Source organism: Alligator sinensis, unplaced genomic scaffold (assembly GCF_000455745.1).
Source record: "Alligator sinensis unplaced genomic scaffold, ASM45574v1 scaffold630_1, whole genome shotgun sequence".
Classification (NCBI taxonomy): domain Eukaryota; kingdom Metazoa; phylum Chordata; order Crocodylia; family Alligatoridae; genus Alligator; species Alligator sinensis.
This window is the reverse complement of record NW_005842522.1, coordinates 645851-673393: the sequence shown is the minus strand read 5'-3', so window position 1 is coordinate 673393 and position 27543 is coordinate 645851. Positions and strand designations below refer to the sequence as shown.

Sequence of the window (27543 nt, the reverse complement as noted above, 5' to 3'; positions counted from 1 at the left end):
CTACACGCACCCCAGGAGGGCACGGCGGGGGCGGGGTGCCCTGGATCTGTAGGGAGGGGCAGGGGGTTGCACTGGACTCTTCCCAGCATGTGGGGGATGCGCTCCGGACTGCAGGACCATACTCGGTACTGTGCTTCTAGCACATGGGACCTGCTCTTGGGGCAGGTGGTGGCAGTACTGGGAGTGGGATTATGTGGTGGGGCTGCCCCCCTGTATCCTCCTCCCAGTGCCACCACCACCTGTCCCAAGCACAGCGCGGGCCCCAGCCCACAGCTGCAGCCCCCTCCGCCCCACCCCCCCTCAGATCCAGGGCACATTCCCCCCCATGCCCACGAGATGACTGAGTTCAGGATACTAAGGAAAGGAAGGATGGAGAGCAGCAGACTAAGGACCCTGGACTTCAGAAAAGCAGACTTCAACTTGCTCGGGGAACTTATGGGCAGGTTCCCCTGGGAAGCCAGTCTGAAGGAGGGCAGAGTCCAGGAGAGCTGGCTGTACTTTAAAGAAGTCTCACTGAGAGTGCAAGAACAAAAAATCCTGCTGTTCAGGAAGACTAGGAAGTATGACAGAAGACCAGATTGGCTTAGGAGGGAGCTCTTCAATAAACTAAGTCACAAAAAGGAAGCTTATAAGAAATGGAAACCCAAATAAGTAGGGAGGAGTATAAGAGCATTGTTCGGGCATGCAGGGATGAAGTAAGGAAGGCCAAAGTGCAATTGGAGTTGCAGCTAACAAGGGATGTGAAGAGTAACAAGAATGACTGCAAGTATGTCACTAGCAAGAAGAGGATCAGGGTAAGTGTGGGTCCCTTACTGAATGCGGGAGACAACCTTGTGACACAGGATGCAAAAAGACTCAGTGCCTTCTTTGCCTCAGTTTTCACAAACAGGGTCAGCTCCCAGACTACTGTACCAGGAAACACAGTTTGGGGAGGAGGTGACCAGTCAACAATGGCAAAAGACCAGTTTAGAGACTATTTAGAAAAGCTGTATGTATAGAGGTCCATGGGGCTGGATGGGATGCACTTAAGGGTGCTTAGGGAGTTGGCTGATGAGATTGCAGAGACATTCGCAACCATTTTGAACACTTATGGTGATCAGGAGAGGTTCCGGATGATTGAAAAAAGGCAAACATAGTGCCCATATTTAAGAAAGGGAAAAAGGAGGATCCACGGAACTACAGACCAGTCGGTCTCACCTCAGTCCCTGGAAAAATCATAGAGCAGGTCCTCAAGGGATCCATTTCTAAGCACTTGGAGGAAAAGTAGGTAATTAGGACAGTCAGCATGGATTCACCAAGGGCAGGTCATGCCTGACCAATCTGATTGCCTTGTCTGATGAGGTGACTGGCTCTTGGATGTAGGGAGACTGGTGGATGTAGTGTATCTTGATTTTAGTAAGGCTTTTGATATGGTCTCCCACAACATTCTCGCAAGCAAGCTAAGGAAGTAAAGACTGGATGAATGGACTGTAAGGTGGATAGAAAACTGGCTGGAGCATTGGGCTCAGAGAGTAGTAATCAATGGCTCAATATCTAGTTGGCAGCTGGTATCAAGTGGAGTGCCTCAGGGGTCAGTCATGAGGCTGGTTTTGTTCACTGCCTTCATTGACGACCTGGAAGATGGCATAGAGTGCACCCTCAGCAAGTTTGCAGATGACACCAAGCTTGGGGGAGTAATAGGGTAGGGCTCAGATTTAGAGTGACCTAGACAGACTGGAGGATTGGGTCAAAAGAAATCTCATGAGGTTCAACAAGGAATAATCCCATGCACAGTATAGGCTGGGGGCTGACTGGCTGGGCAGCAGCTTTGCAGAAAAGGAACTGGGGGTTATAGTGGACAATACACTGAATATGAGCCAGTAGTGTGCCCTTGTTGCAAAGAAGGCTAACATCATACTGGGCTGTATCGGTAGGGGTGTTGCCAGTGGGTCAAGGGAAGTGATTATTCCCCTCTATTCAACACTGGTAAAGCCATATCTGGAGTACTGTGCTCTCATCTACAGAAAGGATGTGCTGGATGCCCTCTAGCAGAGGGCAACAAAAATGGTGAGCAGGCTGGGGGACATGACTTACGAGGAAAGACTGAGGGAACTGGGTGTATTTAGTCTAGAGAACAGGAGACTGAAAGGGGATTTAATAACAGCATTCAACTACCTGAAGGGGGGTTTGAAAGTGGATGGAGCTAGACTGTTCTTAGTGGTGGTAAATGACAGAACAAAGAGCAGCAGTTTAGGTGAGATATTAGGAAGAATTTTCTTACTAGGAGGGTAGTAAAACATTGAAACAGGTTAACCAGAAAGGTGGTGAAATCTCCATCCTCGGCGGTTTTAAGACCTGGCTAGACAGAGCTTCAGCTGTGATGATCTAGTTGGGAATGGTCCTGCCTTGAGCAGGAGGTTGGACTAGATGACCTCCTGAGATCCCTTCTAACCCTAATTTTCTGTGATTCTATTGTTATATGATTGGTGCATCTGTCTTCCCACTGGATTTGAAGGATCTTCCACAGGCAGCATTGACAGTACTTATCCAGTGACTTGTGGTGTTTCCTGTATGTTGTCCACATCTCAGCTCCTTTCAGGAATGTGGGGATCACAACTGCTTGATAAACCATAAGCTTTGTTTTGGATCTGATGTGATCTTCAAGCACGTGTTTCCTCAGGCATCCAAAGGCTGCACTTGCACATTTGAGGAAATGTTGGATTTTTTGTTGATGTCAGCCTTCTGGAAGAGAGGGCATCTGAGGTGAAGGAAATACTCAGCACTCTCCAGAATCTCACTGTAAATCTGAATTACCAGAGCTGGAGACTGTTCATTAGGAGCTTGTTGATGGAGGACATTAGCCTTCTGAATGTTAAGTGTCAGCCCCTTCTTCTTGTATGCCTCAGTAAAAATGTTGACAATTGCCTGAAGATCTGCTTCTGAGTGAACACTCACTATAGTATCATCAGCATACTGGCATTTAATGATAGAGGTCAGGGTAGCCTTGGCTTTGGCTCAGAGTCAACTGAGATTAAACAGTTTACTATCCATTTGGTAGTTTAGCTCTACTCCAACTGGAAGCTTGCTGGTAGTCAGATTTAGCATCACAGTAAGAAATATTGAGAAGAGTGTTGGAACAATGACATACCTCTGCTTATTTGCTTAACTTCTGTCTTAACCTCAAAAGGATCTGTGATAGATCCATTACTGAGAACCACTGCTTGCATACCATCATGGAGCAAGCAAAGAATGGTGATGAATTTCAGTAGGTGTCCATACTTCAGAAAGATCCTCCACAGAGCTTCTTGGTTGACAGTCACAGTCTTTTATGAGGTTAAAGAAGGCCATATACAGAGGTTTATGTTGTTCCTGGCACTTTTCCTGCAGCTGGTGAGCAGTGAAGATAATGTCAGTTGTACCTTTAGATGCCCTAAGCCCCCACTGATATTCTGAGTGGAGGTTTTCAGCAAATGGAAGGAAATGGTTCAGGAGTGTTCTTGCAATTACCTTTCCTGTAGTGGACAGCAAGGGGATCCCTCTAATTTCCACAGTCAGACACATCTCTCTGCTTGGAGATTGTCATGGTCATGGCATACTTGAGGTCATCTATGATTTCCTCATCATTCCAGATCCTTAAGATGATGGCACAGAGCTGTGATGTGAGCTCCTCTTCCCCCTGTTTGAAAATATCAGCAGGGATTCCATCAGTTCCAGATGCCGTGTCATTCTTCATCTGCTAGATTGAATTCCTCACCTCATCAAGGATTGGAGAGATTCCAAGATAGTCTGACTGGCTGTTGCAGAATGGAGTTGAGAGCACTCTTGTCAACAACAGTATCTTGATTGAGAATGTTTTCAGAATGCTCCTTCCAATATGCACTGATGGCTCCCCTTTCCTTGATCAGGTCTCCTCCATCCTCAAGGGGACTGGGACCCTGAGTGCTTGGCCCATAGATGGCTTTGGTTGCACTGAAAAAAACATGCATATCATGGATGTCAGAACGATGTTGAATCTTCTTCACCTTGTCTTCCCACCACCTGTTCTTCATATTGTGGGTCCTCCTTTAGACCTTTGCTTTGGTTTGTTGGTGATTCAGTTTCTTTTTCTTGGTGTTGATGTTTTCCTACCAAGAACAAAAGACTTTGCCCTTGCAACTGATCAGCTCTTGAATCCCGATCATTCTCATCAAACCAATCTTGATGTTTCTTGATAATGAATCCAGGTGTCTCTTTGCAGGTGTTGATGACAGTGAACTTGAAGGCAGGCACTGCTGACATTCTCTCATTGTTGATTAGAATTCACCAGTTTTTCATTGAGGCACTGGTAGAAGAGGTCTCACTAGATTGAGTCCTTCGACACTGATCTTTTTTCGGCATTGCTTCTGCTTCAGCCATCATTTGAGAGCCAGTTTGAGTGGCATAACCAAGCAGATGAGTCACTGATCAGTCCAGTAGTCATTAGCTCCTAGTGTAGCTTGGATGATGTGTACATCTTTGCAATCCTGGGCATGAACAATGATGTATGCTTAGATCGTGGGTGTTGCCTGTTTTTCTGGAGGAACAGGGTGTTGGTGATGGTGAGTCCACATTCTGCGCATTTGGTCAAGAGGAGGATGCCATTGGAGTCGACCTTCCTTGCTCCTTTCTTGCTGATGGTTCTGTTTCAGAGGTGAGAGTCTCTTCTGATTCTGGCACTGAAATTGCCAAACAGAAAAAGTCCATCTCCCTCCAGAACATCACAATAGACTTGGTCAAGGTTGGTGTAGAATTCTCCTTGGTTTCATCAATGGCCTCAAAAGTCAGGGCATACTTGCTGATAACAGTGCCTTATTGACTCCCTGCCAGTTTAAGACAGAGAGTCATGAGGTGCTCATTAATTCCAATAGGGAACTCATTGAGTTGATTTATGAGTTCATTCTTTTGGCAAAACAAAGTCCATGAAGTTGGTGTTCTCTTTCCTGTTTACCCTTCCAGAAGAGGGTATAGCCACCGCAGTGTTCTTTGAGCTGCCCATTTCCCACTTACTGGGTCTCGCTCAGCGTAGTAGTATCAGTATTGTGTCATCTGAATTCTTGAGCCATGCTTGTGACGTGGCACTATGGGCGTTCAGTGTTAGGATTGTCCATGAAGGTCGATGTTCCAGGTCCCAAAATTCATTGTGTGGCTTTCAGTCACAGTAAAGCTGATCCCACTGGACATGGTTATCCAGTCAGGAAAAAAATTAGGCAGACTGTGTTTAGAACACCTTTTCTAGCACCCTCCCCATGTTGGGTGACCAGAGTGGACTCTGAAGAGGGCTGTTCAGTTGCAGCTATCACTGTCAAATCTCACTCCTGCTTCATCCAAGTGCTAGATGATGTTCTTGTAATTGCCACCTTCATGCCAGTTCATAACTAGGGGCATGTGTAGATTGATCCTATGACCCCAGCTGACTTCCTGCCCTTTGGGCAGGGGGCTGGACTCGATGATCTTCCGAGGTCCCTTCCAGCCCTAATGTCTATGAAATCTATGAAACAAGGGCCCTAAATTGAAGCAGTGGGTTTTAAAAAATACCGCTTCAATTTAGGGCTGATTAAAGCCCATGTCATGCACACAGCCTGCTGACTTACCTACCTCTCTGGCAGGGAGGGGAGGTGAGCTGCTGGTGGGGGGAGCAGTCCCTGGGCTGCCGGGGGGTGGGGATTTCCTACAGCGGCTGAAATTAATGCGCAATATGCCGTCGAGGTGTGCAAACATCAACATCATTAAAGCGGTGTAAAAGCATTTAGTCCACTTTAAAATGTCATGCACACATGCCTCTCATTTCATTTACACGCAGTTTAGGTGCTTCAAGCAATCACAATCCTGCTGCTGCTGTCAGTAGCTGGTCACCAAAGGACTTGGAAAATGTGCTGAAAAAATCTGTCTTTATGGAAGACACTTGTGCATGATTTCATTTATCATGGAGAAGCTGCTGCACATCAGTTTCCATATGGTTCTTGATAAACTAACAGGATCTTGATCTTATGGCAAGGAGGCCAAGACAATTGAAAATCTCGTTTCGCTGCAGCCTTCATTCACTTTTGCAGCTGTTGAAATTAACATCTGCCTACTCTGCTGTTGGGGACTTGTAGACCCGTGGCTGGGCTGGACAGGCTCATTATAATGGCAACTTATTTTCACTCACCATGTCACAGCACTGTCAGAGGATATGATAGACATGGCTTTTCAGGAGCGAAGGCATTGCCATCTGCTGTCCCCACCACATCCTGGTAGTGCTGCCACTTCCTGGTCTGTGACTCCTTATTCATCTGTTACCCCTGCTTGTTTTGCAGGTAACCTTCTGCGAAGGTCATTCCACTATCCACCACCTGTGGATGCGCTGGGTAGCAGTACAGCTCTGCCCCCAGACTAACATAACTATTTAATATAACTATATATACATAGTACAACTGTGTGTGTATGTGTGTGTGTATGTGTGTGTGATTGTTTTCCAACCGGTGTGCCATCAGACATGAACAGGTGTGCCACAGAATTTTGGAAAAGTCACACGAATAAATGAATAACTGGCAGTATTGCTTGCATTCTAGTCTTTGAAGAGCCCTGCCACAGTGCTTTTCAGGCCCCATTGTGACACTTGTTCAAGTCCTGCATTTTTACGAAGCTTCATGTATTTGATAAATATCTTTAATATAAGCCTGATATTTTAGCATAATCATCTCACCATAAAGCTGTATTACCCCTGTGGCTTTTCATGGAAAGGTACTTCCTGTAAAACAAAACCTTTGACAATAATTACACATAGCTGCTCAGTGCAATGTGTTAATTGATGAGTTCTTGTGCTTTTAGAAGGCCAAAAATGACAATGCATAATACATCACATATTTTTCAAGGTATTTTTCTGCTATTTTATGTTTAAGATTGTTGAAACATGTTTTTCTTTGTATCCTCTGTGTTTCAGTGAAAGGTTTATGGTGAGATTAAACAAGAATGGAGGCCCCAGGAATCCGGAGAAGATAGATCGGATGTGTTCCCTTTTCACAGTATGTACAAACTTTCATTCTCCTTCCCTGTCTTACTGTGGACAAAGCGCTCTCTTCCAGATTGTATGATTGTGGGCACAGACCTGCTAAAAACAAACAATTTTTGAGGAAAAATGAAAGATTACTATATTTCTGCTTCTTTTTAATGCACTACAAAGACAGATAGAAATAATCTTATACATTGATTTTTTTGAGAATATAGGGACACTAGGTTCTTGTTTATAGCTCTGATTTTTCAAATGTTGTCATTGCATTCATTATACACTATGTACAGAAATAGTTTTTTGACTCTGTCCATTTGGACTCCACTCTAAGGGTGCATCCAGATGAGCAACCTGGTACAGGACAGATGAATGCTGGAGTCCTCAGAACAACACCTTTAGTCTCTCAAGAATCCTTTTAGTCTTCTAAGCCCCCTGTAACAGCTACGTTTTACTTTACAGCACTTTATTTATTGCTGTCCTGCATTGCTGATACTCTTACAATAGTGATTGCAATAATTGAATGATACTCTTACAAGTTTTGATATTCTACATTTTTCTGCTTCTGATAGAACTCTGTTAATGAGTTTACCTTAAAAGCAGCCAAGAACCTGTGGCTGACACCAGCTACACTACTGTGGCCAGAGATCCGAAAATAAATATGAATTGTCACAAGAGGTGTTTGAAAAATGTAATACCTATTCAGTACTAAATCTGTTGGTAGTTTATGCAGTGTAAAAGCCAAGCAATATAAGAGCACCCCAGAAAACTAGGATGCAAAGAAATTAAATTTATTTGGAAGAAGGACCTATTATCTCTATAATTTCAGTTGTATATTTCAAATTATTGGGCCTTTTTTGGAAAAGATGATTTCTTTATCCCAGTGTGATCTTCCCTTTGATATTATAACCAGCATCTTTAAGAACGTGACTTATTTTTGAGTGGGCAGCCATGACTGCTTAGAGGTAGCAAAGGCAAATTAAGTCATTTTATTGTAATATCAGAGACTACTAATATGTGTGGGTTACCAAGGGTATTATCTCTTCTTGTGGAAAAGAGCTAAGGAAAGAAGTGTCTTCTCTAATTCAGTGAGAAACCACAGGAGTTGTAACTTTTGGAGTACAGAAGACAAGGTTTCTACTCCTGACATTTCCTTGTCCTGGAGGAAAAAAATATGACATTGTCCTGTGCAAGACCTGAGAAGACTGAACAAATATATCTGCTCTTGCAGACTTAATATCATAAAGCTGGCCTCAGTCACCCTTGCCCTTTAAGTTGAAGACTTTTCATGGCTCTTGTATAAATTATGCCATCCAACACATAACAAGGTCTTGCAGTTCACAGTAATAGCCAGTCATTACCAGTACTCTGTTCTATCAATCAGTGTTATCATAACATAAGAGCCTTCATGAAATGTCTTGATGCAGTGACAGCATGTATAAGGAAACAAGGTATTCTTGTCTGCCTATACTGTATCTAGATATTGTTAAGAGGTCCTATCAGGCAGTTTCCACAGTCTTGAACTATTTCCTTTGCTTATTTAGAGAAATACCTCTTGCTTAATTATGAAAAATCTTCCTTCAGCCTATTTCAGACAATAAAGTTCATGAAGCCTTAACTAGCTCCAAATTAGTAAAAAGCATATCTTCTAAATATATATTTCTTTCCCTTCATTTAATACTGCCATTTGGTTTTCATCTAATGCTACCAGTATCAAAATGAATTCATCAACTGCAATAAGACATTGCTTCAGATTGCAAGGCAGTGTTTGAGTTTATGCATATAGGACTGTTACAAGACTCATGATCAGCGTATCCTTTTACTAGGTGTCAAATGAGCATGCAAATAGTAGCCCCAGTATAAATGCTTTTTGACACCAAAGTGATAAATATTTAGTGGTGTGCCTTTGGAGGTAATGTCTCCAGATAAAAGATTTGCTCTGAAGAGGTCATGTGACTCTTTACACAAAATATTCTATAATTGGGAAAATTAAATTAAATTGCAGAGCATTCCAGTATATTCTATAGAGTTTCACTGTTTAGATTCTTAAATACAACACATCTGCAGTGAATTACATAATCAAAGGGGTACCCCCGTATCAACCCCGTGTCTGGGAGCAATTAAATTATGGGCACTGTGTCAACATCAGGGGAAGACCCCATACCAAATTCTATTGGAGGCTGTGCTAATTTTTTTCTGCAAACAGTAGTATTCAAATATCTAGAATATCTAGAACATGCTTTCCCACCTGAGAGAGAACCCTCTTCAAAGTGGGACCTACGAATTGTCCTTACAAAGGTTATGGAGGCCCTCCTTTAATACATTTCCAAATGCTGTTTATATCATTTAACTGTTAAGGTATTTTTTTAATCATCATTCTATCAGTCAGTCAAATGTGAATTTTATGCCTGATTTCCCTTGTACAAAATTCTCCAATTATGAGGTGGTATTAATATGTAATTGTAATTGTATTCCCAAAGTTGTTTGATATTTGCTTTTAAACTCATCTCTTAATTTACCCATTTTCTTTCCCAAATATATTCTTCTCTAGAAAATAAGAAACTCCACACATTGGATGTTCCAGGGGCCATGTTATGTTATCTTGATACGTCCAAGCCTTTTATGTATAATAGGCATGTCCCCATGAGTGGGAATGTGCATTTCCCCAGGGACAAATAATAGTGGCATATATTTGTCCTGCTGCTAGTTGTCCCTGGGGAACACCCTCTCTGTCACATAGCAAGTTACCCCGGGTGGGGTAGGGGAAGATGGGGCTAGCACATGGGCTGGCTCCAGCCGCCTTACCTGGGATGCCGAGGGCATCCTGAGGCTGCAGCAGTGGCGACCTAGGTACACAGAACCTGGCCAGCAGCTGGAGTGTGGCTCTGGCTGGCTAGGCTCCATTTTTGGGTAGCGCACACTGCCACCATGTGCGCAGCCCTGCTTTTTTCTGGTGCCCCAGCAGCCCCCCTGCTGCCACCCGGAGCCCAGGGCTGACCTCCGAAACCTGCTGCCAGCCTGTGGTTGCTCCACCCGAGCTCAAACTACTGCAGCCCTGGGTGCACGTGTAGACGCTGCACCTGGGAGCAGCCAACTCTGCTCTGGAGTTTATTGCATTGCATTAAATTCACATGTAGATGTACCCACTCCCTATTATCTGTTTCCATCTTTGTTGCTTCGAAGTGACAAGTCGTCTTATTACAGAGAATATCAAAATGATTATGCAGTGTATTTCACTCATTGTCATTTAGCTGATATACCTCTTCTACCAAAGACTGCATATTGTCTATTTTTACCAAAAAATAATCCTGTACATGCTTTAGAAACATTCCCGATCTGAATTTGTAAGGCAGCTATGTGGAATTACCCCCTTATTTTTGTTGTTAAACATTGTGCCCTTCACCCAACTGCAATAACAGATGCCAAATTTGTTAGGGCAGTATTTAAAATCACTATTTAGGTAGTAGCAGTCAGGTCTCATTACTATCTTTTATATAAAATATAGTTTATCAGGCAAATAGAGTGAGATCCTCACAGATACCCCTGTCTCAAAGAACATCAAATTACTGTAAGGTCATTTTCATACCAAATATGTTGCTTTCCATTTAGCAAACTTTTTTTTTCGTGTGTTTACAGTGATGCATTAAAGTAGCAAGCCTTTCTAGCTTATTTGCATAACTTGAAAATATCAGCATGGGGAGGGGAATAGAAAGAACATGGTTACACAAATTGATTTGTTTAAGCTGAACAAAAGTAAGCTATTAGCTCAGATCATCCCTTCCTATTTTCAAAGCCATAAGATTTTTTTTGTGGAAACCTGAGTATTTCCTTTCAGATACAGGCAACCCCCGCTTAGCATTCTTAATTGGTTCCCGAAAAACTGTGTTAAGCAGAAATAACGTTAAGCGAAACCAAAAGTTTTTGATGAACCAAGATGGCAACCATGAGTGTTATAACAAAACTCGCTGAGCGCTAAGTGGAATCAGGTATGAATGTAAAATGAGAATTATAGTGAAATAGTGCTAAGTGAAGCAGCATTAAGTGGGGGTTGCCTGTAGTCCATGCATTATTTACTCAGTAATGTAGGAAGACTTCCCCCTAGCAAAAAAATTCAACCCCAAACCTGACAGCATGTTTAAGGCTAAGTCCCAGTGCCCTTTGGCTATGACTCCCAAACTCCTGGGGCCTTATTCTTTTTCTTAAATATTTTTAAATCACTGAAGAAGGAATAGTGTATGCCCCTGCTGTAAACCTACCTTAGCCCCACGTTTTTGCTAATATTTTGACAGATACCTCTTGAGAAAGGGTCTACTCTAAAAACTCACTTGAGAAAGTCAAAGTATAAAGTATAAAAGTACTTCCATATGTAGACTAATACAGTGTTTGCTCAGTGTGTCATCTGATATTAATGGTCAGTCAAAGTTTGCGTTGATATTATATAAAACCTAAATACAAGGCATGTTAAACTTTAACTGACAATTTAGACTAAATAGCCAGCCATGTCATGGAGAATCCAAAGGTTTGTTAAGAAACCCTACATGTTCTGAAAATCATATTACTACTGTATGGAAAGACTGAGTATAATTGTGTGTCCGTGACCTACTTCTGAGTTTCTGTGCTTGTTAAGGATCTCACTATATACCTTCTTTAACAGACACTAACAAAGCAAAGAAAGTATTTAAGAGGTGACACTTTTGACAAGTGAAGATGTGGAAGCCTGCCTTTTAAATATTATATTACTAGTTACCTAATATTCTTAAATTTTAAGATGAAAGACATTATTAAATTAGATTAAATTTGTATTCTGTTTCCTAAATGTTAGGCAGTACCTCAGACCAAGAACAAGAACCCCTTATAGTGGGGTTGGGGCATAATTTTGAATTCCAGTATGAGATCAAGTTGGCAAGATAAGTATCCTAGGAACTGGGAGGGGGGGAAGAAACTGATTGGCTGAAGGTGAGCTAATGATAGCCCAAAGATTAAAATCCCTTCTTAGTGCTGAGTTTCAGTTTTTTTAAGACATGTGGCTAAATCCTGCCATATGTTGCACTGGTTATAGCAGGTAATGAAAGGGAATCTAAGAAGCTTCTTCCTTGATTTGCAGGAGCGGAGTAGGATTTACAAAAGAAAACAATTAAAATGTTTCTGTTTTACAGTTCTCAACAGCTGTAAGGAGGCATGGACTTAGCTAGCAAGCATAGTCAGACCCTGGCATGTGAGGCTGCTTGCAGTAGGTAAAAAATGAGACTATTCCTTTTCAAAGGTATGACAAGATGATGGTTCTAATATAGGAAGTGCAGTTGTAAGTGACAGGTTACCAGCTCTATACCTAGCCTTTTGGCAACTACACACATTTTGCCCTTCTTTTAATGATGCTGTGTGAGTGCCTAAGAATCTGTGTGTACACCAAGCATGTTTAGGAAGCTATGCACTGTCCAGACAGGTATGCAGCTAAGCATACACGCCCATTATTAATGTGTAAAATTTTAGCTGAAAAAATTCTAACTAACTGTGTTGTGGGGAGGAGATAATAGCTACTGAGGGTAGAATTTGATTTACCTGTGTGCATGTAAATGGCCATTTTCTACCTGCATCCCTGTGTGGTCAGTGCACACCCTACTTTACATGCCCAATATAAATATCCATGTTTATGCATCCACACTGCATGGGTAATAGAATTGTGCAGTGTTCGTAAGTACCAGTAAGTCCACTTACATGGCTGGAAAACTGCCATTTAGGTGCACAAGGGATGTTAGAATACTGCCCAAGCTGTCTACATAAATCTCAAGTTTTCAGGGTTTGCTTTCTCTAGTTGGTTGGGATAGAAAGCTGCCATGCAAGATTAGGATATATGTTTTGTTTTCCAATAAAGATTGTTTTTAATTTATTAAATTAACCTTTTGCCATTTTACAATCAGTTTCCACAGTTGCAGAATTTTTCCCTCTTTCTCTTGACTGGACGTTGATTGGTTTCTGTGCACAGAATTGCTATGTGTTATTCTTATAAAAACAATGAGCATATTCATTCATAAATTTGGTACTAAAGAAATGGAGTTTTTGTTTTTCATATTTTGTAAAATGTGGTAGTTGAAAAACCGTATTGTTACAGAAAGAAATCTGCCTTACCACTTATATACTCAAAAAGGTTGGTTGTTGCCACCATCATTAGGATTGAGGTTATCAGTTAATTAAAGGAAAAGAAGAGTAAAAAATTGGATTCACGGCTATTTTATTAAAATTACAGTAAGGATCAGGCACTGTCTCTGGGATGGCAGCTTCTCAGCTGACCCTCATACAGCAATCTATGCTAAATCTTGTGGTTTGTGGAAGAGAGAAACTGATTAATATGGATATTATAGATCGCATAACTTTTTGTGACAGTAAAAGTTAACCATTTTCCATGACTGAAATTTCCCCATAGACCTTTTTTCTGAGTACTGTAGTCATCTTAATTTTTCACCTGTCTGCTGTCCTCCATCCCTAGCATAGCAGAAGATAACTTCTTTTTTACATGGATTGTGAAGGATTTGGAGATTCTATCAGATAAAATACTAAATAACAAGATATTTATTTTAGGAGTACAGAAAGAGAAACAACAGCTGCTTCTAAATGGCTTTGTACATTATGAAGTGTCATAATGCTACCTCAATGAGTCTCTGTACAATACGTGGAACCTGCCTTTCAAATCATCCTTGCCTAGAGTGCAATAACATAGTTAAACAGTATCCCAAAGTGGTGTTAAGCAATGGTGCTTATGTGAGAAGAAATGCTTCAGGCCTCTCATAGTACAAAATTCTTTTTTGTATCTTGAGGGCTGATCCTGAGGGTATCTTATTCACTGTTGGTTTCTGTACACATTTCACAGGAATGAGGATAATGGTTTAATCTCATTTGGAATAACTGCTATGCTAAAGAACAATATACTACTATTTTGTTTTGGTTTTTGTTTTAAAACAAATTTTAAGCATAGGTGATATCCCTTTAGCTCAAGACACCAAATTTTAGTTGAAATACATTAAGGAAATAGAGGGTTGATGGTTTTAAATTTCCAGCTTCGTTATTCTGGTTACAGTGCTACCGTGCTCTGGGATCATTAATGTCATTAAAATTTTCTTCAAGCTTTGTGCACATACTGAGAATAAGGCCCCTGCCACATGTTACATATATTATACAATTAACTGGTCCAACCCGCAATAAATTTAGACTGGCCACACATGCTAAGTAATTATCATGCCATGAAAATGTTCACCCAGCTATAAAAAGAGCCAGTCAGCTACAGAGTTAGTGTTTGAAAATGGGTAATAACTTTATAGCCGATTTCTATCCAGCTGTAATTTGAACATGTGGCAGGGCCCTAAATTACATTAATTGTACAATTTAATCTTGGACCAGGGTTTTAATGGTCACAGAGTCTATTCATGTAGTCCACTTTAAACATACTGTTTTAAATTGTGAATGTCAGACTGTATACAAAGTCAAGTTGCAGTCTTTTACACCCTTGCAATGTCACTGATTTCTTGCGTTCATGAACACAGAATTTGAATTGCATATTCTGTTTCCTACAACTGGCTTCTTAATCATCCTGTGTTTCCTCAAGGATAAGCCAGGGGGAAAAGTATACCAATTATTCATATGAAAACATCATTAGAACAGGGTTATTTGAAACAAGCAAAAATAGTAAATTTTTTTTAAAGTTAAGTATGTAACATCCAACATGCATGTGTGAAGTGATGCAGTTAAAGAACAGTCAGTAACAAATCTTTCCATGTCTCCTTGTTTTTCAAAAAGATTTGTCAAAATAGTGAAACATTTTTGAAAAACTGAATTCAATAGAGATGAATGTTGACACCTGCTCAGCTACTCAGTGCCATTTTAAAGGGTCACTTTCCCTTTTGTACTTTCCTTTTGCCTCTCTGAGCTTCAACTAGAGGCTGCATCCAGACAAGCACAGCCGTGCGGTATGTGGCAATGCAGACACATCTATGGTGCCACATACTGCACGTCAAGCTGTTCTCCATGCTGTAAGGGAGCAGCATAGGGGGTTTTTTGACCCCTGGATATCCAAGGGTCAAAAAAAAAAAAGCAGCAGACCAGCACACATGGGGGCAGCCTGCACCACTTAGAACCAGAGCCTGGCTGACTGGAGCCTGGAGCACCACTTAGAACCAGAGCCTGGCTGACTGGAGCTACACTCTGGCTGCCGTCCAGACTCCAAGCGGCAGGATTGCCACTGCTGCAGCCCCAGGAGGCCCCCAGGTAAGGCTTCTGGAGCCAGCCCAGTGCCGGCCGCAGCCCAGTGCCGGCCGACCGCAGAACAAGGTGTCCCGCTGCTAATTGTCCCCGGAGAACCAAGTGTCTGCACTCATGTGGACATGGCCAGAGAGATTTTAAAAGCTTTCCACTGTCGTGCTGCTCTGGAGGTGAAAAGTAGCCAAGTTGAATATACAAATATACAAAAATTATGCACATCTCAGTTGTCAGGAAGATGGAGAATTATTGATTGCCAGAGATGCTTCTTGTTTCCTTAGAAAGCAAGAGCATAACTTGCAATGTAAATTCTTGTGTATGTTCCCAAAGTCCATCATTGACTCTTTATAGTTACGAACAATAAATCAGCAAACCCATACAGAGATGAGAGTTGGCTGTGGTTTTATCAGTATGTCTGTACTCCTGAAACTGAAGTAAATATTCATTTTTGAGATACTTTGCATACATTATTCACTTAAGATAGAACTGAATTTTACATATTTGATTATGGAAAATGAACACAGATAATCAGAAGGTCTAAGTATCTGGGGGAGGGGGTCACTATTATTTCTTTTTACCTGAAACTTGAGACTTTATTCACTGCACTCACAGAGCTAAGCAGAGAACAGGCTCTCCAGCCTGTTCCCCACTCAGCTCTGCAATCATGGAGCTGAGTGGGGGGAAAAGCTTTCCAGGCCCCGCCAGCAGGGAGCTCCCAGTGCCAGCTCCGCAGTCAGAGATCCCTATCTCCCAATGGGAAATCTGCAGTTGGAGATCCTCTGCGGTCACACGGCTAGTGTTGGGAGATAAGGATCTCCCAGTGCTGGCCCTGTGGTTGCAGAGCTGGCACTGGGAGTTAAGGATCTTCCAGCCCCCAGCTCTCCAATCACGATAGCGATCTCAGAGCAGGGGGCTTGCAGCTCCCTGCTGCCGGGGTAGGGGGACATAGTCTCCACCTGGGCTGTCATGGTGGAGCCTGCCTTGGCAGCAGGCAACTCCCGGGGGCAGGGAGCAATCTTCTACTCCCTGGTGGCCAATCAGGCATCCACACAAGCGCTACTGCGCAATAACTATTGCAGGTAAATTTGCTACTTGCATTTGTAGGTAGCAAATTTACTCACGATTAGCAAGGTTTACTGTGCAGTAAACGTGTACACCTGTAGACACATGCTTCCTGTGCAGTAAACTGTGCTACTGCTCAGTAAAGCATCTCGTGTAGATGCACCCAGTATCTAGAAAAGTGCTAGATGCATGTCTCCTGGCCTTCCATCCAGTGAAATGAGGGAGTGAAGTTTTAGGTTGCAAGCTCACTTAGACTGTAAGCTCTTTAGGACATGCTGTGTATGCGGAGGTGTAGTGGGGACAGGTGCAAGGCATGGGGCAGTGCTAGCTGCCTCAGTACCAACGGCAGTGGTGCCATCAGGAGCACCTATTTCTGTGTGCTCCTCACACCAACAAAAGTAGTGCCCGTGGCTAGTGTTCTGGTTGCCCTCCCCTCAGTTACACTACTGAGTCTGCACAGAGCTGTGCATTTTTTTATATGGTAGAGTGCTGTAGATCTTTGATTTAATCTCCTATAGCACTTCCCTACCCAAAACAAAGGGTATGAGCAGCTGTCAGACTTGAAACCCTGCAAAAGCCCTTGTAGCACTACAAAATGTGAGCATGCCAGTATGCATCTGTAGCACTACAGCATGACCCAAGCGCTACAGAAAAGTATCTGTTTGAAACCAGAACTAGTGCTTCGTTTTGTAGAGCCACTTGTAATGTTTAATTACTTGTAGTCCTGCAGAAGTCATGGTGCTCTGCGCTCCATTTTTCACCCACCCCGCAACTTTCAAGGGGAGAGGGAGAGAGAGCAGTAGAAGCCTTGATACTCGGAAGAGTGGGTAGATTGCTGCCATAGGAACAGTGGGGAAAGCCCCTCTACTGCAGTGGCAGTAGAAAGAGCTCCCACAGCTTTCACAGGAATAGAGAGAGAGCTGCTGATTACTGATAACTTTCTGGAGAGGACAGGCTGACAGTGATTGGGCTTGCTCACAGTCTTTCTTGGAGGAACCAAAGCAGCAGCTCCATATTGCTTCCTGACTGGAGAGCTAGCTCTCCAGCCAGGGGGCTGGAACACCTATATGCCCCCATGGCACTGTATTTTGGTAGCACTACCAAGTGCCACAGCAAATGAATGGTTGTCCATAGCGAGAGCCTCTCTCTTTCCTAATATGTAAATGAAAATTATAACAGCCTTCCACCTATTTGTAGCATATTTAAAGATGAAAAGTATTGGTATGTATTACTGATCATTGCTTGTGGATTTTGGTTTGGGTGTGGGAGGAGTTTTACAAACTCACTTTGTTTTTAAAGTGTGTTATGTTACTTTTTTTTTAATATCTACGTCTTTCCCAATCTGTTAGGATCTCAGCAGCAAGGACATGAAGAGAGACTTGTACATAGTTGCCCATGTAGTTCGAATAGGTACAGTATGCTTTATTAAGTACATTTTTAAATATTACCTCAAAATGAATTTAAAATTGTTGTTTTTTAAACATTGCTTGGACTGAATTAACAATATGATGAGTTTAACCAGTTTAGAAGCTTAAGTATGGACCCTGACTTTTGGTTGAGACAAATTCAAATATAGTAATGGAAATGGATATTAATACAACTTAGTAATTATTAGCCAGAGATTTTTCTTGATCTTGAGCAGGAGAATTGGGTAATACTCTGTTTGAAATAAAAGATATTAGGGTTCTCATGCAGCCTTTTTAACTTTGAATAAAAGACAGGGCATGGAAATAAAGTCAGTTTGCTGAAGAAGATGTCAGTGTACCTGGTCACGTACAAATTTCTAAATAATTTACTGGATAAATGGAAACGCCTCTTTTTCCACTGCTTACCCAAAAACAGGCAATTTACTGCTGCTTTTCAACATACAGGCTACATACAAACATTCAGGGAGGTTAGGAGGATGTTAGATAACATTAAAAATGGCCACCTGATTAAGTTAGTTCCCTCTGGTGTGGACTTTACACTAGTTAGGTCAAGCTAAGGGTGAGCTGTACCTTCCAGGTACACCTAACTGAGATTGGGTTAGCCATTTTTAGACCAATCTAACTGTCCTCTTTCTGTACAGTTCCCAACACAGCCCCCGGGCTGGAAAAGCTCAGGTACCAGCCCCACCTCCAGGGCTGCACTTTTTCTACTTTCCCCCTGTCACCAGGCTATTTTTGGCATCCAGGCTCCTCCACCCCCATCCCCAAAAAGTAAGCCTGTGCGAAGCCACTAGTATTCGCTTCGAATTCAGACGATTTGGGGGACAGTGATTCGATTTGGTGATTCGAATCACTGTCCCAAATCTGTTTGGCCGAATCTGATCCTGAATCTCCGAATCAGCCAGGCCCATCCCCTGCAGCCCAGCAATGGATGCCCTGCCCACCCCAGCTCCCACACTTGGAAAAAAAAGGTGGGGAGCAGGCAGGGGCTGGGGGCTGGCTGGGTCCCCCCGTGGTCCCTTTGCCCCCACCCCTAGTACTTACCAACTCAGAGTTGGCTGCAGCTCCCTGCTGCAGCCACTGGGGACTGCCTGAATCAAAGCTCTCCGAATGTTTTCTGAAGATTTGGAGAGCTTTGAATAGATTCGGACCTTTTAATTGGTTCCCTGATTCAATTCTGATTCGGATATTCAGCCACCGAATCGGGCCAAATCTCCTCCGAATCAAATCACCACCCAAAGCTTCACACAGCCCTACCAAACAGACACTGCCTGCCCCTGCAGATCAGCCAGCACTTCCCACACATCAAGCCCACCATACCCCCCCATCCTGCAAGCTGATTCTGGAGCCAATTTTACCAGCATTCACCAGTGTCAGGAGCCAAGGAAATAAGTCAGGGTGGGGGGAGGGGCAGGCAGAACGGTGGATGTTGGTTTATCCAGTGGAGATTGTTTGTCTGGGGATGTGGGGGTTGGGAGGCTAAACAGAGCCCCAAGTCCTGGGGAGAGAGAGCTCCCCCATGGACTCTGTGAGCCCCCTCTGTTCCCAGCCAACCCTCCCAGACCCACCAACCCCCCATGGACTCTGCCTGCCATCCTGATCCACCCATGGACACTGCTTGCTCCCCTGCAGACCCTGCTTGCTCCCCCCCCCATTCCTCCTTGCAGACCTCACCTGCTCTCCTGACCCTCTCCCCCATGGACCCTACTTGCCCCCCATGCAAGCCCACCGCCTAGCCTTTCCCATCCCAACTTACCTTGGATCAGGACGCCATTTTAACCCAATCTAACCTCCCCAGATGGCTGTGCACACTCACAGTATTAAAAAAGAAATAAATTTCATAGCAGGGATGCATTTAACCAGCATCAAGAAGTTAGGAGATAGTTCATTATAAGTTTTGATCTTTTATTTAAGAAGTTGCTAAAGTAGTATTTCTTGTATTTATGCAGGATATAATATTTTATTGCAAGGTTTTTTTCAGATTTTTTTTAAACTTAACTCTCACTGGGACAATAAATTAATCAGAATAATAGGCTTTCTACTGAGTTCTTTCAGATGCAAGAATTTTATGTAATAATGGGCAGCACAATACTTTTCATGTTTCCAAGTTTTGAGTTATTCAGTCACTTTGAGGCCTAACCACCATTTCTGAAACATGGATTAATAGTGCTTGTTGGAGTATATGTGCAGTTAAATTGTGTTTGACACAGCTTTTAGTGACACTGGGTATCAGCAACAGATATTTTTCTTAATGCTCATACAGTCTAAATGAAGCCATTGATTTGTTATGTTTTTCTGTGAGTAATAATAAAAATCCTTAAATTTGCAAGAGCATTTTAAGGATCAATTCTTCATTATCTGAATCCAGTGCCATACACTTGTATAAAAATGTTCCATCTAAATTAGGCTTATAAATATTGCTACAAGGTATGCTTTAGTTAATCCTCAAATTATTAAACTTCTTTTAAAAATTACAGGAAGAAATACTGTGGCTTGGGTTATGTAAGAAATCAGACCAGATCATAATAGTGTATTCTGCTCTTGAAAACTGTTAGATCATTAAAAAAATGACACAAATAATTGAAAAGTATTCAGTTGAAGTAGTTTCCTTTTTCAAAATGTTCCCTCGTGTTAGAAAGAAAACTGACAACCATTGGCATCATAATGCATTTAATATACATTCTTTTATATGAAATGATATATAATATTATATGAAAGGAGGGAGTTGGCAATATATGGAAACATGTTCGCAATGGTTTGTATTTTATAAATGTATACATAGACACATACACAAAGACAACAGAAAGATAGTAGAAGGAATGGCTAAACTTGACTTTCTAACCACTGTTATCTGTTTAAGGTCGCATGCTGCTAAATGATTCAAAAAAGGGTCCCCCACATCTCCATTACCGTCGGCCCTATGGCTGTGCAGTATTGAGCATCATGGATGTACTTCAGTCCATCTCTGAACTGAAAGAAGAAAAGGATTTTGTTCTGAAAGTTTACACGTGAGTAATTCCAGAAGGGGAAAGAAATTACATATGTGCATTGTGTATTCTATAGTTTATTACTATATAACTGCATTGGAACCACAAGTCAGAAACCAAACTGAGCTCTGAATTCCATGGGAAAGATTGGTAGGTTTTTTATGAATCCCTTTCTTTATCAGGTTTCTACAGCCTTCCTTCTTGTGTAAAAAGTAGTAATGTAACAACGTTTTCAGGAATGTATAAAATGTGCGCCTCCTATATTGATGAGCTCTCTGACCTTTTAAACCAGGGGTCAGCCACCTGTGGCCTGTAGGCTGAATCTAGCCCATGGCACTTAACCTGTAGACATGGAGTTCAAGGACGTTTGGCAGCAGTTTCTCTCCCTGTGCTTCAGTGTGGAAAAGCAGTAGTGGTGGCAGCTGAGTCCTAGCACTTTCCCTTCCACCACCTCTTACCCAACCTGGGTCAGTCTAGCCCTCAGCCTTAAAAAGTTTCCAACCTCTGTTCTAAACGATTTGATTTGACTTGCTAATGCTAATGCACAGGTCTTTCAAGAGTAACCACTGTAGCCTACTTTGGGATGCTTCTTTTCAAAAGGAAGCTGTTTTGAAAGGGGAAGAGAAATGGGGGGTTAGTTCAGGGAATGTTCCACCTGCTTTTGCTTTTTCCTGTGGCTTCCAGACAGCTGGTAAATATGGAACTAAACTCAAATTACATATAGGTCCCTTTTTAAAGATATGATGATTCAGCCAGGTTGCATGGTGGGGGATTCTTTCAGAGTACCCATTTGAATACACATCACTGAGGAGAATCCATACACCACTACTTTTTTCTGTTGTTCTACTTTTTCATAGTGTTCACAGTACTACAAAGCTTAATTTTTAAAAGGGTTTAAAATAGGTAATGTAGTATTCTCCATCTGTGGGGTGGGATCCCTGGAAGAAATAGCAACCTAGATTTCATGAAGAGGGGACAAAAGAAAGAGCCATGAATGTGGGTAAAACTCCATGACCCTGTAGATTTACCTTGATTTCCTACAAGAAAGGTTCTGTGGGTAAAGCATTTGGCATCACCTTGATAAAACACCTTCCCTCCCTGCATCTGTAACTGTTTTCTAGTTCACATGACCATAGGAACAGTTCCTACATACAGGACTACTATTCCAGGAAATGCTTCATAAATTTAAACTTTGTGTATGTTCTCATGAAAAACATAGCTTCACGAGCACATGCCAAGGCTTACAGTCACTGATGGACACCCACATTGCTAGCAAAGGGAGGGGTAGCTGGGCTAGCAACCAAGGAAAGGCCAGAAAAATACAAGAAAGCAAACATGTTAAAAATAGAAAGCTAAATAGAGGTGGGAAAGTATCAAAGGGATGAAAGAAGACTGAAAACAAAAAAGGTATATTTAGAAAGAAGCTGGAAAAAAAAAATGACGAGATACAGACAAGGCACAAAAGTTTGAGGATGTGTGGATCCACATACCTGTCTACTGCATATAAATAAAATGAAAAGACTGAGAAGCACTGGTATAAAGAATGAACTATTGATTGTTATTCATAATACAAAGAAGACTTTTCCTCACAGCTGCACAAAAACCAAAATGTGCTTTTGGGATGTGTCAGTAGAAGCACAGGAGAAGATTGTGCCTCTCTACTTAGCACTGGTTAGGCCTTATCTAGAGTTATGTGCAGTTTTGGGCTCCACATTTAAAAGTGAACATGGAGAAGTGACAGATTGAGGTGTTGTGTCTTGTGGCTTTGTGAGGGTTGACTGTGTAAAATGATGATGAAATCCCAGATGACCCCAGGGATGCCATGATTGTGACAGTCTTCAAGAAAGGAGATAGGTCCTACTGCAGAAATTACAGAGGGATCGCCTTGCTGTCCACCACAGAAAAGATCATTGTGAGAACCCTCTTGAACAGTCTTCTTCCACTTCATAGATTTCATAGACATTAGGGCTGGAAGGGACCTTGGAAGATTGAGTCCAGCCCCTCACCCAAAGGCAGGAAGTCAGCTGGGGTCATCATCATTTTACACAGTCAACCCTCACAAAGCCACAAGACACAACACCTCAATCTGCCACTTCTCCATGTTTTATCTGGGGTTTTATCTGGGGTGACCACATAGGATCCCAGCAAGATGAGCAAGCTAAAGAGCATCGCATTGCTGAAGAACTCCACCCAGAATCTCAGTGTGGGTTGAGGTCATCAAGAGACACATCAAGAGACACAACCAATATGATCTTCACTGCTCGCCAGCTTCAGGAAAAATGCCAGGAACAACATAAACCTCTCTACATGGACTTCTTTGACCTCATGAAAACCTTTGACACTGTCAACCAAGAAGCTCTGTGGAGGATCCTGCTGAGATATGGTTGCCCACTGAAATTCATCACCATTCTTCACCCGCTCTATGACGGTATGCAAGTAGTGGTTCTCAGTAACAGTTCTATCCCAGATCCCTTTAAAGGTAAAACAGGAGTTCAAACAATGCTGCATCATTCCTCCAACACTCTTCTTGATATTTCTTTCCACGGTGCTACAGCTGACCACCAACGGGCTTCCAGCTGGAGTGCAGCTAAACTACCAAATGGATGGTAAGCTGTTTCATCTCAGCTGACTCCAAGCCAAAACCAAGACCACCCAACTTCAGTCATTAACCTGCAGTATCATAGATGCTGTAAGCTGTGGATGATCCTGTGTGTTTACTTGGAAACCGATCTTCAAGCAATCGTTGACCTCTGTACCAAGGCATACAAGAAAATGGGACTGACACTTAACATTCAGATGACTAAGGTGCTCCATCAAGAAGCTCTTAATAAGCAGTCCCCAGCTCTGGTAATTCAGATTCATGGTGAGACTTTTGGAGAACACTGAGTATTTCCTGTACCTCAGAAGCCCTCTCTTGCAAAAGGCTGACGTTGATGAAAAAATCCAACATTGCCTCAAGTGTGAAACTGCAGTCTTCAGACTCCTGGGGAAATGGGTGTTTGAAGATCATGACATCAAATCTGAAATCAAGCTCATGGTTTATCAAGCAATTGTGATCCCTACCTTACTGTATGGAGATGAGACATGGACAACATACAGGAGACACCTCAAATCTCTGGTGAAGTACCATCAGCACTGCCTGCAAAAGATTGTTTGAATTCAGTGGGAAGACAGACACTCCAATGTTAGTTCCCTCTTACAAGCAAACACCATGAGCATCAAGGCAATGATCATCTGACATCAACTTCACTGGGCTGGCCACATCATCCAGAGGTCTGAATCCAGAATCCCAAAGCAAGTTTTATTCTCCCAGCTCAGTCAAGGTGCACTCTCAAGAGGAGGGCAGAGAAAGCAATTCAAGGACATCCTCAAGGCCAACTTAGAAAAATGCAACACTGACATCAACACATGAGACACTATTGTCCAGGACCGCCCCAAATGAAGGAAGTGTCTGCTGCAAGGATCTCCGTACTTTGAAACCTTATGATAACAACAGGAGATGGAAAGCTGGAGCAGCATGTTGCGGACCAAACCAAAAATCCAGAGCCACCCACCCCACATGGAAACACATGCCCAAGTTACAGTAGAACCAGTCAATCCTGGATTGATCTTGTCAGCCATCTTCAGACGCACAGATAAAGCAGTCATGGAAGACAATCATCCTTGACTGTGAGGGATTGCCAATGAGACAAAGGATTTTTATAGGATGGTTTGAATACAGATGTTGCTGCCTCAGACAGGGGGTTGAACTAGATGGCTTCCAGAGGTCCCTTCCAGGTCTTTTTTCTATGATTTATGATATAACAGCATGAAAAGGTCAATAAAGTTTCTGTAGTTCAATCAAGTTCATGGATTTATGTTCCATTTTCAACTGAATATGAACGCGTAGCTTACTTTTAATTTTAGCATCAGTGGCATCAACTGCCTTTGCTCAAACTGAATCTGCCAGATTTTTCAAGCTGCATTTAAATTGTCTGTTTGGCTTCCATTCACAATTGCTTACAGAGGCTGGCTGCTTTATTGGATCAGTATTGCTTTCTGATGGTTAATTAAATAGAGAACATTGGCAGTTATTCCCTCTGTGTGCTGGCTTTGTTCATAGACTATCACTGTGCACAGGAGGTCCATGAGCAGTCTGTCTTCATCTTTGAAGGATGCTAATCATGCTATTGAATTAATACCCCCAAACACCTTATCCAAGGCTTTTTTCTTCCTCAGCATTCCTACTGATATTGCCTCCAGTTCAGATTCTCTTTTATAGTGGTATCTGAGTGACAGACCTTTTGAAAACATCCTGGCAGGTTTAATTACCTTAAAAGCAACAGTGAGCTGCTCTTTTGCCTCTGATAGACTGTTTTGCAACAGCAAGGATTCGTATTTAGGTCTTGCTTCCACACATTTACAGTCTGAAATATTTATAATTTAAAAATCTCAGATGTTCAAGGTTGAAGCTGCTTTGTTGTTTAGGGACATTAATAGAGATTAAAATATATGTTTAGTTTGGGGTTTATAGCTTTAAGTTTTGTTTATTTTCAAAATGATTTGTCTGCAGTTCTGGATGTCTTTAGTTGATTTGTGTGGGATTTAAATATACATGTATTAGTCTATATTGTCTATACAACACGCTAACTGTTGTAGAAGGGCCATGTTGAAACAAGCTGTAGGAAGAAGGATGGATGCTATGCAGGGTAAGCTATTTGGGTGTCACAGTAAGTAAGGCTTTTGTGGTTCTCATCCTTTTTAGATGTGAGGCATCCCTTGATAGACTCGAGGTACCCCTTGGAAATTGCCATCTCTTTGTTTTAATGCTATTTTGTTTTTTACTACAGAAAACAAGTTTTTTTGTTGCAAAGAACTCAGAAAGACCACAACCAGTCAGAATGTTTTTAGCAATATGGATTTTTATTTTAAAACTCTGGGTTCAGCTTGTGAATCATATTTACACACCTAGAAGTGCTAACATTGTATAGCCCCTGTGGCGCCCTTGAAAGGACCATAAGGCACTCTGATTGAGAAACGCTGGTTTAAGAGCTGATGCTCCTGCAGCATCTGCTAAAAAAGCATTTGCAATCTTAACATTTATTCTGTGTAACTGGGCCTCTGAATCTATTAAGTACATGCACATCAGTTCTCAGTGTCATGATTACCTTAAATAGCAAAATATTAAATAATGTGCAATAGCTCATAGTACATTCTATATTAATAGATTCAGTTATTCCTGCCCTTTTCAGTCAGTTGTCTATGCTTTTCAAATACATGCTGTTTAGATCCAGTTTTATGGGCTCAAGACAAAAGGCAGTATGGCTACACTACTAACAAACAGCCACATTCTTAAAAGGTATTATACTTGTAAATTCAGGTAGGCACCTAAATATCTTGGAAATCTGGCCCTGTGTATTTATGATGGCATGAGGTAGCCTTACGAGCCACAATATAATTTAAAACCTTTTGCTAGGCTGTGTCAGGAAATTGTCTACCTATTTAAAAGTTGTGAATTCTAAAAGGAATCAGATTTGAAGATAAAAAAAGCCAATTCTTTTTCTTCAGTTGGCAGAGAGACCACCACAGGCTGAAGTATTCTCTCTCTTAAAAAGTATTGAGGTTTAGAATATAAACCATCACGTACAGAATGATACACTATTTGAAATAATCTTTAAAAGTGACACCAATTGATGGTCTGTGAGTTTTGTTTTTGGTTTTATTTTTAAACCACCATATAATACTTAAGGGAAAACAAGTACAGAAGTTAAAGGTGAGATACAGTAACATTCAGTATGGTACTTTTTTCTAGGCCAGTTCAGGGTTTCTTGCATCATTTAATTTATGCCTTTTAATGTACCATATCTGAGTTGTTATATGCATCATAATATCCAATGCTTTCATTCCTCCTGTGATATATATATATTCTGTTTCTTTTGCATCTAAATTTTACATAATCTGTAACACATTTATATTCTTTCCATAGTAACTCAAAAAGAAATACTACATTTCAACTGCTGGAGCAAAATGCTTGAAGTTGTATACCATTGCCTTGCCAGTCCTCATGTTGCCACAGTGCAGGTTATGTTGGATAGCACATCAAATATGAATCAAATGCATGGTCTTGTTGCAAAAAAAAAAAAAAAAGGCCACTAGCATATTGCATTGAATTTATAGCCGTGTTCCCTTCAAGAAAGATGTAGATCAATTGGAACGAGTCCAGAAGACAGCAACAAAAATTATTATAGGTCTAGGAAACATTATTTACAAGGAAAATTGTAAATAATCCCAGTTGGAAGAACTGGGATTATTTAATCTGAAGAAGAGAAGATTGAGGGGGTATTTGATAAAGTCTTCACATCCCTGAAGGGTGATTACAAGGAGATTTCATAGACATTAGGGCTGGAAGGGATCCCGCAAGATGATCAGGTCCAGCCCCCTGCCCAAGGGGCAGAAAGTCAGCTGGGGTCAAATGATCCCAGCAAGATAGACATCCAAGTGTTTCTTAGAAATGTTGAAAGTAGGTGCTTGCACCACTTCTGGGGGGAGTCTGTTCCAGGCTCTGGGGACTCAGACACTAAAGAAATTTTTTCTTACATCCCACCTAAAATGGTCTTCCAGGAGTTTGTGACCATTGGACCTGGTCTTCCTTTGGGGTGCCCTGGTGAACAGATGTTCTCCCAGTTCCTGGTGCACGCCCCTTATGTACTTATAGGCTGCTACTAAGTCCCCCCCTGAGCCTTTGCTTCTCCAGGATGAAGAGTCCCATGTCCTTCAGCCTTTCCTCATAAGGCCTGTTCTCTTGTCCTTTAATCATGTGCATAGATCTCCTCTGGACTCTCTCAAGCTTCTCCACATC

The 27543-nt window shown here is 41.9% G+C and overlaps 1 protein-coding gene across 1 annotated transcript in view; it reads left to right on the top strand.

The window, feature by feature from the left end:
• Positions 1-27543, top strand: part of DOCK3 (dedicator of cytokinesis 3) — a 590333-nt gene that overhangs the window by 354887 nt on the left and 207903 nt on the right. The window contains exons 10-12 of the mRNA XM_025213329.1: positions 6920-7001; positions 17641-17701; positions 20579-20726. Coding sequence (XP_025069114.1) covers positions 6920-7001; positions 17641-17701; positions 20579-20726 — 291 coding nt within the window. The remainder of the gene's footprint in view (positions 1-6919; positions 7002-17640; positions 17702-20578; positions 20727-27543) is intronic.